Raw genomic sequence first — 15,694 nt, forward strand, 5'->3', positions numbered from 1 at the left:
AGGTTTAATTGCATCCTACTGTCTCTGGCCTTATAATAAACTCCGACTTTACTGCACACATTTGTCACAGTAGACATTGCTAAAATCACTAATGACATGCAGATTAAGAAAAAATCCTGAATTCTTGAGCACCACAGCACTTTCAGCATTCAAGTAGGAAGTGAATTGCTTCGCACCATGTGTTCAGTGCGTTCACAGAACTGAAATGTGCACAGAATAAAGTTTACAACCGCAGGCATCCTTGTGATATAATATTCTCCGTCAGTTGGTCAAATCCTACACTACATCCACACCCTCTCTATTTAAAACAGGACGGTCTGTGAAATGAGTGCAGATATAACCAGATGCATACTGCACCACTGCCAACAACCCATAGCTTCGAGCACTCTATCTTTCTCACCTATCTCAAATTTCAAAAAAAGTTAAATTTAAACTGTCATAACCCTAAGTATACAGATGTGACCACAAACAGATTCCTCTGCGAAAAGTGCAAATGGTATAGCCTTTCAGTAAAAGTAATAAAACAAAACAAAACAGGGAACTCCCTTAGTCAGCAGGGTTAAGCTCATGGCAGACCACACAAACATTAAACTTCTAACAGAAGTGGATATTATGAAGGCTGTGTAGGCTGGGGAGGATGCATCGGCATCGCTCTAAAAATCTTCCATGCACCCAGCACGCAGCAGAGACCATTAGCCTTGAGTACCAAGTCTCACTGCAAGTATTTTAAGAAAGACTGTGGACTGACAGACACACGTGGCAGATACTATGTAAAGGATGAGACTGACATTTTAGTCCAGTGGGCAAAGTTTCAAATTAATGAATGTTTACTCTGCAGCTAGCAACTGCTGTTGCTCTCAATACATGCACAGTGCATGTATGTCATGAGAGCACACAGGCACGCATGTGAACACAAACAAGACAGTCGGTAGCCCAATAATTATATGTGGGTGTGTGCTGAGGATAAACGGAAAGTTATTTGTAATCCCATACTGTATTTATCTGTAAAATCTGTCAACCCAGACTGCCTGTGGGTGTGTTTTAAAACTGAACAGGCAAAGAAACAAGGCAATCGCAAACAACTGAGGCAATGAAAAAGAAATGTGTGACCCACCAACAGTAAGGCAGATGGCAGCAAAAATTGGGATGTTGAGGTTGGTAAGGTTTTTGTTCTTTGTACTTTATGGTGCACTTCAAGGCAAAGTCTAGAAAAAAAGAACTAATCATCTGTGGTGATAAAAGGAGGGCGCTGTCATAACTCGGGACTGAGCAATGTGACCAGAACAAAATTTATGGTGTCACACATGATTCTGTCTCCAAAAATTGTGTCTGTGAGTGTCTCTTTCAATTTTAAAAAAACAAGAGTCAAAACTTTTCCTGAAGATTGCTGCGAACTTATAATTATTTGCACTGCTGCCTCTTAATTCTTTTTCCACTCATTTACATTAGTCTGCTGCACCCTTATTGCTTCTCTGAGAGCAGATACAAAAATTGAGACATGTAAACAAACCACATAAATGAGGGGCTTCTAGACTGAGGGTCACACAACACAAGTGCAAATACACAAATAAGCACACTGGCTCCAGACATGTGTTTAACATCCACACGTTAATAAGCTTGAAAACTACTACAGTTTAAATGCAATTACCACGCTCCAACTCACACTAAAACCGTGAGGTGATATAGTAAATTCTTTTAAAAAGGAAGTTGTGGTTAAACTATATCATTAAATGAGAAACTTCGATTCTGTCTCTTTTTACCATGTCTTGGTCTGATTGTGTATAATCTTGATCACAGTGCACTGTATGATACCAGTCAGTCCATGTCCATTGACATTGACACACAATCTCATGCACACACACACACACACACACACTTATTCACCCACACAGTTTCAGATTTCAAAGCACAGATACAAAAAAATCTTTTCCTTCAGAAAAGTAATCCTTTTCTTCCTCATTTGTCTCAATCACCATTCTGTGTGTGTTAATGTGTGCGTGGGTTTGTGTGAGCATTGCCTGTATAGTTTTAAGAGCTGTGTTTCATTGGGACTGAGTTATGTAGTAAAGTAGCTACTCCCTGCATGATGGGGAAAGAGTGATCACAACACAAAGGGTGTTGCCATGGTAATTTATGTAGACAGAAATGTCACACACTGACAACATAAAAAAGCATGTGGTTCCTCTGTCAGCTCTGACTCAGCGACCAGTCTACCTTGCAATTTGGCCAAAAAGCTTGAGTGTCTGAAATCACCATCATTAGGAGTAGCTGGAAAAAGGGGCCTTTGCTAACACCCTCCTCCGGTTTCCACTGCCGAACACCCATGATTTACTGTGAATCTTCACTGCACTGTTGAACATCAGTTTAGATAGAGATAAATGTAAATATAGTTAAAAGGTTGAGCGTGATGTGTGATGGATAGAAGATGTTAATGCTCTACAGTACGATACAAAAAGATCCCTTTTTTTTTTTTAATTATAATGCTGAGCTCAGACCCGATGAAGTCAGCAGCATCTGACACTCAATTATTACTGTGAGCACCATCTAAGTAGCACATAATCATAATGTTGCACAGTCACACCTGGCCAGTAAGCTACTCATTTACACCAAATAATTCAGTCATAACCCTTTGTGTAACACACTCAACTATAACCATTGCAATTTTGAATTATTAAAAATTGAGGTCACTCTTTCACAAACACAGATTCAATGAAAACTTGCACACTGTCTGTAAAATAGTACTTTACTTTGTGTAACCTTACCTTTATTTCTCCACAAGATATTTGGCACTAAAATCTATGTGATGGTATGGATTATTTATAGAAGTGATGAGATGATATTTCACCCGTACTATCCTCAAGAGGGACGATTAATTTTTTAAAACATTTATATCATATGATAATCTTCTTTGGTATAGACAGCAGACAGTGTGACTTTCTGTAGTAGAAATACCAGGGGTATTATCTGCATATATGACATTGAGAATGGCTCTGTTGAATCCGAGTGCCCCATGAAGAAAACAAAATCCATTTACTACACAGACTTGTCAAAATGTCGGTTGGTGAAAAAAGGACTAGAACAGTATCCAGGTATAATCAACACAGAGGCGACACCCGGTCAGCAGCACACATCACGATTGGAGGCCCAGTTGCACACCAGCAAAAGGTCGAGCCATTTGTCGCAGTGGCATTTACGCTTTGCTCCAGAGCTGTACTCACTGTCTGTGTCTGTAAATGGAGAGCAGAGGGGTTTGGCTGCTGGAACACTCTCTCTGTTGTTAGTGCAGAGAGCACACAGGCTGTTTTACAGCTGCGTCCAATAGACAGGCAACTCACTGCTGTACTTACGCTTATTGCCCAATGAAATTACCGTTATCAAGTAAAAATATATCAATTACACACAACCACAGACTGCTGTCACATGAAAGAAAAAACAGGCATAACTGTGTGATAGAGATATTACAGTCGAGCCTTATGTGAAATATGAAACTTGCGTGTCGCGTTTGTGAACTGCTGTTATGGACGAATCCAGCCGAGCATTGAAGTTACTGCGAGTGGAGCTGAGCACACTGGGTGGTTTCCATTCAAGTGTGTCTTTAGAGTTGTTTTTAAAGTAAAAGTTGATGTTTTAGACTCACCCTGAAGGCGGTTTGGAGGACTCGGTCATTGCACTGATTCCTGATATCCAACCTCAGACGATAGCGGTTCTCAGAGCGGGCTCCCAAAATCCGGCCGCTTCCATGAAGCGCTCACCTGCGAGTGAGCGCGTCCACATTAAATCAACATCCCCAGCACGTTTCATCAACTCTTTGCTCTTTGGTTGTTGTTGTTGTTGTTGTTTGGTTTTGTTTTTTTGTTTTTTTTAGGGGGTGGGGGTTGAGAAAAGAACAAGGTTTTCTTCACCGTTACAGGTTCAACAAGTGACAGAGAAATGACAAGACCGCACAGTGTCCGCCGAGCTAACTGCGACACATCACACTCAGCACATGTTCCGTATGAGCAGGTCCGACTTACTTCAGCCCAGAAGCTCTCCCGGACATCGTCCCGCACCGGGTGACTTGTCAGATCCACTTGTTATAATCTTCGTCTCCCTCCAGGTTGATTTCCCCCCTCGAATAGCAAGACGGATGGATTTTTATACCGAGCATCCGGTCTGGCGTTTCAAAATAAGACTTCGATTTGACGTTTTAGTGATTTTTCCACCCCCGCTTCTTGCTCTTACTTTGATAAGACATTACACCGCGTGCATGCGCTTCATGAAATATATTAAGAGCACTGCTGCAGGTAACACCTGCGTTACAAAAGTAACGGCCTAGAGTAACGCATTACGTCATTGAGTAAAGTGATGCGTTGCTCATAAATGTACGTTATTGTGTCAGGAACAAGTCAGCAGTGTTCTTTTGTGTTTTGTTTTTTATTATTGTTATTATTGTAAGTGCCAACAGCACTTTCGCTCGTTGGCGAAAGTGCTGTTGGCTCGTTGAAAAATGGCAGCAGCGCAGGGCGCCACATTTTCTATGATTAAACTCTCACTATTTCAAGTTTGTGAGAGAAAAGGAAAGTTAAAAAAAAAAATTAAATACTTACGGCTAGGTGCACTTTATGTGCTGGAGAGCCGAGGGGACCTGTCCAGGCCCAGAAACATATTGCGTTCATGTGCTTTGACTATGCTTTGACAATGCCTTGTTGTCTGGTCTGCTTTGGTAAAAGTAACAAACTGTAGCGTTGTCAGTAACACATTACTCCACACAGAAAGTAATGTTGTAAAGTAACCAATTACTTTCAATTAAAGGTAAGGATCACTTAGTAATGGTAATAACTCGGCCAACACTGATTGGGACTAACAGTAGACGAGGATTTTCACAGCTAGCATCCGGCCTTCAGCTCACATCTGGTCTCTTTGAAAACATAATATACACGTCATTCTTTCACATTTGTAAATATGTGGAAGGGAAGGTAGCAGGGAGTCACCATTAGGATCCAGGAGAGGGGCAGAGTCTCACCTGGGCCTTTCTTCCTGCACTGCAGACACACCTGAGACAGCATCTGAGGGCAGCCTTCTGTTTGGTGTTTCATTTAGTAGGTTTTCTTCTTAAAAATGTTGAAAGCACGATGTTAACAGTGCAATTGTAGATCAATGAAGTCGTCCTTTTAGGTCTTGGAGTGATTGCTTAGGCAGATCAGCCAAGACACAAGGTATGGTTTTTAAATGTTTTATCCCCTTTAAGATGGCCTAATATTAACATCTTTATTTGTTTGTTTGTTTTTTTTTTTTTAAATAAACGTCAATTCCAGACATCTTCATGACTCTGACTGGAGAAGGCGGCTGTTTTCAAGTCTAGCAAGTTTCATCAAAGACACAACAAAGGCCAACCTCTGTTTTTCCCAGACCTAGTTTCTATCATTTAGTACGGCTTTTGGTAATCAATGAATGGGCCATATTTAGTTTTATTTTGTTTTTGTGGGGCTTCTTCGTGTTTTAAAGGGGAACTGAGTGGGAGAGTAGCCATTTTTGCATATGTGCTTTAGTATGTGGTCTGAGTCACCCTTGCTTGCTGTGGATACCTATTTGAGTGGGGCAATATCGTTTTGTTTAGTTTGAAAACAACAACCTGAATGTGCAGCTTAGCTCCACATTGTATATTTTCTTTGTCCTATTGTCGTTGGTTAACTGACTCTAATTGACACTAATTTAAGCTTTTATGAAATGACCTTGCTTGCTGTACATTGTACATCTGTATTTTTAGGTATAGCAGTCTCTGGTTCCATCTTATTCTGGGTTTTAGGTACCTACTATCACTTGGTCACAACTATTTAATGTATATGAATTACAAAGGATGCAATTAGGCTGCTTAATTACCTCTTTCTGGCTGTCTAATCATTTCCTCAATCCTCCCAGGTTTCTCTTTTGTTGAGGAGGAGAGGCTGCAGGGTTCCTGTCCTCCAGGTGATTGTCTCCAGCTTGACGCAGCTCTCTCCGCCTCCTTCATCAGCAGATCTCACGTCGATCATTAGTTTGGGAATTCACTGAGCGCAGGCATGAACCTATAAGAGGCCCACAACACCAACACAGACACGTACATATGTCAGATAAAGAAAGTGAGTGGTTAAAATAAAAGTTCATCCTCATCAGTGATGAACATAAGGATACAGTCAGGAAAACGCAACAGGATGAATTATTAGTGCGTATATATTGTTGTTAGAAACGTTTTTGTTGCTGCTTTAAACTGCTGTTATAGGCAAAGCTTCTTTGCTTAATGTCTCAGAGAAATTCCATGGTTAAGATTCAAATCGTTTTTCCCGGCATGCTTTGTGCTCTTTTGTCCATGCAAGAACTCCTCTCTGCTCAGCTTAGGCGTCATTCTCGGCCACAAGAGGTCACTCATAGACCACAGTAAGATTTTACTGCAACACAAACTGATGGGTACTAAAAATTAGGTTTCATATGGGATTGTCAGCAACGTTACATTAGATATAATAATAACAACAATAATAATAATAATAATATGAAGAAAAAGAAGAACATTAAAAATAATAACATTTGGAAAAGTGAGACAAAGATGGAAGAGGATATCTTTATAACACCCCAAACAAAAAGAAAAACATATAAATGTTTATTCGAAAAGATGACACAGATGTGTTACATAAAGGTGAAATCGTTATGATGCAAACATCTCATCCAAAACCTTTTGTCTAGTTCATGTGATTAATGTCACAGTGAACATGAACATTTCTCTCCGATTGATATTCTAATATTTCAATAATCATACTGTACAGATAGGGGACAGTTATGTGTTACACATTTGCTTAAATAATACAAGATGTGTGAATGCTTAAGATAAATCTGCATCACTGTGAAAGGCCGATGTGTCTAAGGTGAGATGAGTGTGCGCTTTGTTTTTGAGCTAGTCTTTGATATGTTTGGTTCTCTTCTCACGTAGAACTGTGAACTTAAACTCTCAAGATAAGAATCTGGCAGAGTTACAGGAAATGATAACAACAATTTTTTCACTGTGTTCTCCTCATTGGGGGATGGCTGTCTTTAAATACGTTACTTCACTTCTGTGCATTAGAGTACATCGCCCTCAAAGATCTAGACAACAGGGATTACATGTCATGGAAGGGTTTCATCCTGTCAACATGTCAGGTGAATATATTTGGAACAGCTGAACAGGTTTTGTGGTGTTGTAGCTTGATGTTTTGTAGACTTAAGGAAGATATCTGTGTAGTAATGTGCAGTATACTAAGGACTAACGTGCTGCTATATGTTTCATATCCATTTTCTGTTTATATCAGAATATTTTGTAATGTTATCATTTCTTTACCATTACGATTTTTATTTTGCAATATTTTAGATAAATGTACATTTTATGTGAATATGTAGAAATACAAAATACTGGGAAAATAACTTAATATTGTGTGTCACATTAAAAAAAGTTCTTTATGCTGTATTTGCAGTCATCAAACATGTCACATAAAAACACATCTTTATTGCCTTCGTGTCAGTCCAAAAGTAACTGGACTGTAATTACTGTTACTGTCTGAAAGATTTTATTTATTTATTTATTTATATCTAAAATGTATTTTATATGTCAAATGAACACATCAGAAATTGTAATACCAAAGTCAAAAAGAGCCAAATGAAGTAAAAACAATCATTTCAAATTTAAATCAACCAAGACATGATGGACAGTTGGCTGCATAGCAAGTAGAAATGCTATTAGATGGCCAATAGACTACCAATCTAAAAATGTCAACGTGGACGTTACTTTTTGAGGAAGTTAGTTACTTGTGAAAACCAGCAGGTGGCATAATAACCTACAGTATTAACAGTCAAAATACCAAATCACCAAGGTAACCATCACCATTCAAATTTCTTACAGAGCAACATTGCAATGTTATAGCAGTAGTTACTTTGAACTGAAATAATTTTGTTTTGTGGTAGTTAATCCCAAACTATCAGTTAACACATATTAATGAAGCTTTTAGTTAAAACAAGTCTCAGTAACAATGGCTCAGATAATGTGCTGAAGTCCAGCCGTTCCAATTACACAAAGCTGCACTCACATTTTGTTTCGAAGCAAACATAAATTATATATTGTCATCGTTGAAACGTCTTTTTTGCAGATACTGCAATATTGAACATCACATATGACGACTATTACAACAATTTAGAAGAAACAGCTCCTTGCAGCAACACGCAGCTGAAGGACTTCGGAAAAGGGTTTCTGCCTGTTCTCTACAGTCTGGTTTTCATCCTCGGCGTTATGGGTAAGTCAACAGCAGGCAGGTGTCACTCTGAGTGTTGATGGTTTCAAAGGCAAAGACTTATGGGAGAGTTAGTATCCATGTTCTGGGTGTTGAGTTTCAAGTTTAATGGTATTCATGTTTTACTATAACTGTGTGGGGTTGTTGTCCATTGTTACTATGGCCATAAGTGTATTACGTTGAAATTAGTAACAGACCACCATGGCTCAGATATTGTAACGCACCAGCCAGCAAATGGCCAGCAAATGGTCGACCAGTCTTTCGTCCATGCTCTCTATAGCAGTGTCATAAGCAGCAGGTAAAATAAGTATTGGACACATCACCATTTTCCTCAGTAGCTAGTCACACGGATTGCTCAGGTGTGATTTTGGCCTATTCTTCCACACAAACAGGGCCTCTTCTCTAAACTCTGATCCTAAGTGTTTCCATGGATTCACTATTGGATTGAAGTCACGTGATTGACTGGACCGGTCTTGCAGCTTTCCCTTTCTTCAACTGTATAAAGCCTGTGTGGAAAACCAGCCCCACGCCGTGACGGCCCTACCTCACTGTTGTCATGGTGTTTTTGGACGTGCAGGGCCATTTGACCAAACCTGTTGTATATTATGGCATCCAAAGAGTTGAATTTTAGTCTCATTAGGCCAGACTATATACAGGCTTGCCTAAAGGTTATGTAGCAAACTTTGAAGTAGCTTGAACATGCTTTTTTGTTCAGCAGCAGAATCTTGCCTAGTGAGCGCGCATGCAGGCCGCTGTGGTTGAGTGCAGCACTTACTGTTTTCTTTGAAACAGATGTACCTGCTGGACAGCTCTTCTGATACCTCCTTTCACCTCTCTGTCAAAAAGCTTGGTTGTGGCCTGAAGTTGTTTCCAGTCCTGGATTATGGCCCCAACAGCACTCACTGGAACATTCAGAAGTTTAGAAATACTTCTATAAGCAATGGCATCAGTTTGTTTTACAACAATAAGGTTTTGAAGATTTTAAGAGAGCTCTTTCTTGTGTGACACCTTGGTGATGAGAAACCTTTTCATCAGCCATCAATTGGGACTTCAACAGCTGATATTCATTTGCAGTGACAAGGAGCAGGATTGTTTTCCATGAAGTATTGCGTCTACCTTTTTTCGGGTGCTCCATACTTTTTCCCGTGTCATTTCACGTGAATACACATAACTTAACTTCTGAACATCTTTGGTTTGATTTCTTTGCATTTGTGGATTGGAACGGTTCTTACCAACATCTGGTGAAAATCTCATGTGAATAGCAACTTTAGAAATGTCTTTAGTGAGAAAAATGTGTGATGTGTTCAATATTTATATTACTGGCTGCACATACAGGGCTCTGACAACTCTAACTCTATATCTCCTCTCCACAGGAAATGGAGTTGTGGTGTGCGTCCTGGTGAAACATCGCAAGCAGACCAACATGACAGACATCTGCCTCTTCAACCTGGCTCTCGCCGACCTGCTCTTTGTGCTCACGCTGCCATTCTATGCCCACTTCTCTGCAGTTAGCCAGTGGACTATGGGAGACTTCTTTTGCCGTTTCATCACATGCTGCCAACAGATTGGCTTTCTCAGCAGCATCTTCTTCATGATTGCCATGACACTGGACCGCTACACTGTCATCCTGCACACCCACAAAGCAGCATGGTACCGCACTCTGGAATCAACAGTCATTATGAGTATATTAGTGTGGATAGTGAGCATATGTTTATCCGTACCTGCCTCGTTCTACACAACGGTGAAAAATGCCTCTGAGACGCTGGTTTGTGCACGCAGCCAGGAAAACCATGCCTGGAACCTTTACCACATCTTCTTAGCAAACGTTCTGGGCCTCATAGTTCCCATGCTGGTGATGGTGAGTTGTTATTGCAGGATCGTCCCAGTTGTGATGAACATGAAGACTGCAAAAAAGCACCGGGCAGTCAGGCTGATCATCTTCTTAGTGGCCATCTTTTTCTTGCTCTGGTCCCCGTACAATATTTGCATTTTCTTACTTTTTCTGCAGTGTCAGGAGAAATTGCCAAATGACTGCAGCTTTGACACAAATCTAAAATTTTCGGTAATAGTGACTGAGGTGCTTGCTTACACTCACTGCTGCCTGAACCCCGTCATATACGCCTTTTTTGGACACAGGTTCATGAAACGAGTTGTGAAGATGCTGTGTGAGTGGGCTTCAGTGATTCACTCGGGCTTTGGGAGAGATTTTCCCGCGTCAATCCGGAGGAGGTCTGTCTCATCCAGATCCTCTGAGGTCGAGTCCACCATTATCATGTAGACAAAGGTGTAATATTTTTCATGGTCAACACCAGTGTTTTTTCTGGTGTTAGGACTGTGTCGTACAGTTTTTTTCTGTGATGGCTGGTTGTTGTGCGTGTCCCTGAATGCCTCCTCCTCTCCACGCTGATTGGTCCGGCAATTTCCAAGCTGGAAGGGAGACACTTCTGGCTTTGTACAAATGAAAGGTTTTTTTTCTGATTCTTTAACTTTGCATCCTGGCAGCTGTTTGGTTCGAGGGGATGATGGGGCTCCTTTGTGGCAAGTATCGGTCAGCACTGCGAGAGGCATAAGACAGATGTGGATCCTTTTTTTCCCCTGTTCATGGTGTGATTTCCATCCATCAGCAACGTGTATGTCTATATTAAGGTGCCTGCGCATGGAAATAAAATGTTGCCTTAAGCCTTTTTTATTTCGTATGTAGTGTTACATAGCTGACATAAGGTGTCAGATGTGAAAGAACGCCAGTTTCAGTTTAACTCAGATGTGGTCAAAGCAATCCCCTCTCATGAAAATGCCATGCAATGTAATACTCCTCCCTCTGCCACTCATTGGAGGAAAATAAGGTACACTTTCAATCACAACTCCTGTTTGTAACCACAATGTTTGTATGTATGTATGTGTCAGAAGTGTGATCTTTTCTGTTCGTTCATACATTTCGTTCATCAGTCTTTGAGTTGGGGAAAACACATCCTTACCATATGGAAATTCTACCTTTAAAACTAAGAGAAAAATACACTTTAACAGCAAGAGTTCTCACTTTCATTGTGGAAAACTTTTTTTTTCATCAGAATGTTTGATGATGACTCAAATCCACACATTCAGATATTTGTCATTCATTTCATCTGTTGTTGTGGAACAAATCATGATATCAAGTATGTTTTCCACAGTTTTTAATCAAAGATTGTTTTATGGCTCATCTTTTATATAATTCTATTATTTGGAAAATATATACCATTCACATTTTCATGCTGTTTACATTGCCTGTTTGCTTCCGTTACCTTTCAAATGCACAAAACAATGCTTTATGTTCATTTACCATTTATCATTTTTTGCTTGTTAAATTCCTCTGGTGTGCCTTGGTTGGGGAAATAAAAAAGTTCATAAAGTGATTCTTCTATGCATTTATTTGTGCATGTATGTGTTTTTTCACCTTACTTTAAACCTTAAACAGTTTTAAAATCAACATGGGTGTCCTATATTTTCAAAGCTCCATAGAAACCTTCTAACTTCTAACTTTCAACTGTGATGTAGGAGGATAGGCAGGCTGCTCTACATTACTGTTTTTGTGAACATGTAGTTTCAGGTTTCAACTTGTTCTTACTTGAAAGGACAGCTCCTTCCTCCTCACACTGAGGCTGCTTCTTTATGTCGACTGTAAATATATGGCCATTAGAAAAGATACATTAAAAAGTAAAGTTAAGATGAAGTTAAGATTATGTGCAGAGATAATAAACTGAAAGGTGATTTTAACTTTTAAAAATGTCCTGTAGCTAATGGAGCTAATGCTGTTCGCAAAGCAGCATGCCAGGACTGAAGTGAGACAAGTGGCTCATTTCAATACGCTTCCCCTGTACTTGTTTCTTGCCATCGAGTTAACCCATAAAGGGACAATTCTGAGAAAACCGCACATGACACCTCTGCATAGTTCTAACACAATGCAGAGGAAACAACAAAACCCAGAGTTCACCTTACCAGAAATGAGCTCTGCTGCAGGATTTGACATAAAAAGTGAGCAATGCAACTTGGCAGGATGACTTGTAAGGTTGATACACAACACAAGAGCACACAAATTCAAGCGCAGTGAATTGGGCAGAATATGTGGTAAGGGCATTCAAAATCAAACTTTTGCATTCTTTTATAGTTTCTGTTTACGAGGCTTTCTTATACGCTCGCCTCCACCACCCCGTAAACACAGTGCGTAGTTGGGGATTATGTGCGCACATGTATCTGTCAGCCACAGGAAATGAGGGTCCACATGGGTGTCAAAGGGTGTCAAAGGGTTTCTGTTGGGTTATGTTGAGAGAGAGGTTTGAGATGTGGTTTTTAAAAGAGATCAAATGGATTTGATTATGGTTTTGAGGGAAAGTTGTAACTCTTATTGGCAATTATCCACAAATGCGTTAATGATGTCGGTCTAATAATTGTTCTTAGTTTTGAAATATCTGTTGAACATGAAAATGTTGGTAACAGAAGCCTCAGACATGACTCACTAAACAATGATAATATCTTAAAATGACAGCTTAAAGGGCAGGAAAGTCCAGTCCAAAACAGCTATATCTCTAAATTCCGAACACTCACCCATGAAAGTTATTTCCTGTAAGAGTGTTGTAGTGTTGTAGCTCGAAGATATTCTGAATGGGAAAGCTGGTGTTCAGTCTTTGTGTTGATCATGATAAAGAAAATATGTTATTTCTTTCATTGTTTTTGGATGATTTTTGAGCAGAGGAAACATTTTACAAACTTGGGAAATGCAAGGAAGACCACAAGAAAATAGAATCTTTCAAAATATGCCATTGGTAACGGAGTAAGTAACGGTAACTACCTTTTTTCTTACAAGATGCTAAAAGCTGAAAAGCAGTGAAGGAAGTTTGAGATCAATGGAACGTTCATTTGATTTGAGTTGTTTTCACTCTTTGTTTTGTTGATAGAGCACTTTGACGCACAGAATGTAAGTTCCAGCAGGTTTAACTATTTGTGTAATTTTAAATATCAGATCCGTACCCAGTTTCTATTGTATCATCTCAAACACTAATTTTATCGGACGTTTAATAGGAACTCCTAACTGAGACCAAATGCTGTAAACTGTCATTTCAGCTGGTGTATTTATTCTGACTGCAATATGGCTAGGACTTGGTCTTTATTTGGTGGTCCTTCATACTTTGCAGTTGCATGTCTGACCTAAGTAAATGTCATGTCCTCTCTCTCACAGCAATATGAACATGTCCGACTATGAGTATTATTACGACAGTAACTTTACCACCTGTGAGCAAAAACCTTTTCCCCAGACGTCTGATGAATCCATGGTCCTGCCAGTTCTTTACTACATGCTGTTCAGCCTCGGTCTGCTGGGTACGTTCAAATAGCAGAGAATCTTTAATAAAAAAGGAAGAATGGGTCATTTGCATGCTGAAAATGTTGGGGTTCGATACGTGCAGTAGTTCTTCAGTTTGTCATCAGGAATAATTGGGTAATGATAACTTATTGATTTCACAGGTAACGTCACCGTTCTCTGGATTCTTCTCCATTACATACGGCTGAAATCTATGACAGATGTGTGTCTCCTGAACCTGGTGATGTCCGACCTCATACTGGCTGTCTCCCTGCCCCTCTGGGCCTACAATTACCCCAACCTTGTATCATGCAAACTGATGACAGGGATCTATCAGGTGAACACTCTAGGTGTCTTCCCATTTTGAAAGCTGACTGGAAAAAGAAATCCAGACCATTAGTTCAGCCATTCAAAGTGTTTCTTTTCCACACACACATACACACACACTATGAAATTTTCTGTTTTTGTCAAGCTGTGAAAAATCACAATTAGTGTATTGTGTTCATAAAACACTGCATCTGGATTTATATTATACAAAGGAGGAGGGTATGACTGATTCTCTCACCATTGCTCTGGATACACTTTAAATAGGCAGTTTAGGCATTATTTGTTTGCTCTGGTATCACAGATAATGTCTTAAATCACCTGCTATATTATATAAGTGTGGAGAATGGCATGGTGGCTAGTAGAGAATGTTCCTTTACACCACATCCTGCTCTGACTTTGCTTCCTCCTCCGGTTCTCTGAACAGCTTGGCTTCTACAGTGGGACTTTGTTTGTGACCTTGATGAGCGTGGACCGCTACCTGGCCATCGTCCATGCTGTAGCAGCCATGAGAGCCAGAACACTTCGCTATGGGATCACAGTTAGCGTTGCTATCTGGGTTATAGCTGTGGTCATGGCCACCCCGCAGGTGATATTTGCCAATTTCCAGAGAGACGAAAATAACAACTTGCAGTGTCAGCCGTTGTACCCGCAAGAGAGTCAGCAGAACTGGAAGCTGCAGAGAAACTTCAGTGAGAACACAGTGGGCCTCTTCGTGTGCCTTCCCATCATGATTTTCTGCTACGTGAAAATCCTTCTCGTGCTTTCAAAGGCCAGGAACTCCAAAAAGAGCAAAGCTGTAAAGCTAATACTCACAGTAGTTTCTGTGTTTGTGTTGTGCTGGGTCCCCTACAATCTCACCGTTTTCCTGCAGACACTGCAGCTGTTTGAAATCCTGGATAATTGCAAGGCTTTTTTAACCATCAGCTCTGCCATGGGCGTCGCTGAGATCATTGCACTGTCTCACTGCTGTCTGAACCCCATCATTTATGCATTTGTAGGGGAGAAGTTTAGGAAGTCACTGAACAAAGCGCTGGCTAGATACTTCTGCTGCAGTTCGCAGAGCCGAGGGCCTCTCAGCCACAGAGACACCACAGACAAGGAAACTTCAAACACACCTGTACGATCAGATTACTAAACATGAAGAAGAAGCACCCCACTTATTAACTTTTACTATTTTTTCTTCACTGACATTCTGAGACCGCAAAGATAACAGTGTGTGTGAGGTGTAATTCAGGTGGGCGGTGGCTCTAAGAACTGTAAAATCATACTTGGGTTATTTCCATTAAGAAAGGATAGCTTGGTTTTGAAAGTGTATAGAATTTTTCTGAAACATTTCTTATAATGATGTAATACAAAGTATATATGTTTTTGTATAGTACATAATAATAATAATAAAACTTGCTCTTTCTACTCAATATCAATGAGTGAGTCATTTTTCATTGATGAGTTGAGTCATTAATCTGGGTGTTGTGTGCCTGGTTGTGTGTGTGTATGAACATTTCAGTCTGACTGTCCTTCTTGGTAATAATTTAACAAGAAGCGTCCGGAGCAGAGTCAACATGTCATATAGCAATTAAACACTGACTCATGTGCCATCACTGTTTATTCATCTGGGACAACAATTCTGCTTCAGAATCAAAATGATGCCAAAAAATGTTAGAATCTGCAAAATACAACAGTCATATCTCAGCGTGCCCTTTAGACATTAGTCAAAAGCAGTCCCTACACACAGAAAGTCATTTTCTTTCCTTACACTGCACTGTTCTGACAG

General features: G+C 40.1%; 3 protein-coding genes across 14 annotated transcripts in view; 2 read left to right on the forward strand and 1 right to left on the reverse strand.

Moving 5' to 3' along the window:
- The window catches only part of cobl (cordon-bleu WH2 repeat protein), a 50,164-nt gene extending 46,044 nt beyond the window's left edge, over positions 1-4,120 (reverse strand). For 6 of the 8 annotated variants that reach the window (XM_029503795.1, XM_029503799.1, XM_029503797.1 and 3 more), the window contains exons 1-2: positions 4,014-4,120; positions 3,638-3,752 (exon numbers count right to left, since the gene is read on the reverse strand). In XM_029503795.1, coding sequence (XP_029359655.1) covers positions 3,638-3,666 — 29 coding nt within the window. In that variant the 5' untranslated portion in view covers positions 3,667-3,752; positions 4,014-4,120. The other 2 variants (XM_029503796.1, XM_029503794.1) reach the window with 2 other exon arrangements.
- On the forward strand, positions 1,119-11,627 carry LOC115044656 (C-C chemokine receptor type 4-like). Of its 2 annotated transcripts, XM_029503803.1 has the most exons (4): positions 1,119-1,154; positions 5,899-5,946; positions 8,127-8,270; positions 9,641-11,627. In XM_029503803.1, the coding sequence occupies exons 3-4, from the start codon at positions 8,267-8,269 to the stop codon at positions 10,543-10,545; spliced, it is 909 nt and encodes a 302-aa protein (XP_029359663.1). In that variant the 5' UTR covers positions 1,119-1,154; positions 5,899-5,946; positions 8,127-8,266; the 3' UTR covers positions 10,546-11,627. The 2 variants fall into 2 exon arrangements, with proteins under 2 accessions (XP_029359663.1, XP_029359662.1); XM_029503802.1 differs by lacking the exons at positions 1,119-1,154; positions 5,899-5,946 and adding an exon at positions 7,035-7,146.
- Positions 11,628-12,236: 609 nt separating this feature from the next.
- Positions 12,237-15,338, forward strand: LOC115045470 (C-C chemokine receptor type 5). Of its 4 annotated transcripts, none has more exons than XM_029505168.1 (4): positions 12,237-12,368; positions 13,477-13,616; positions 13,761-13,933; positions 14,348-15,338. In XM_029505168.1, the coding sequence occupies exons 1-4, from the start codon at positions 12,364-12,366 to the stop codon at positions 15,056-15,058; spliced, it is 1,029 nt and encodes a 342-aa protein (XP_029361028.1). In that variant the 5' UTR covers positions 12,237-12,363; the 3' UTR covers positions 15,059-15,338. The 4 variants fall into 4 exon arrangements, with proteins under 4 accessions (XP_029361028.1, XP_029361029.1, XP_029361031.1 ...); XM_029505169.1 differs by having other exon boundaries at positions 12,268-13,215; XM_029505171.1 differs by having other exon boundaries at positions 12,268-13,081.
- The last annotated feature ends 356 nt before the right edge of the window (positions 15,339-15,694 follow it).

The sequence above is a fragment of the Echeneis naucrates genome, chromosome 6, assembly GCF_900963305.1.
Source record: "Echeneis naucrates chromosome 6, fEcheNa1.1, whole genome shotgun sequence".
Classification (NCBI taxonomy): domain Eukaryota; kingdom Metazoa; phylum Chordata; class Actinopteri; order Carangiformes; family Echeneidae; genus Echeneis; species Echeneis naucrates.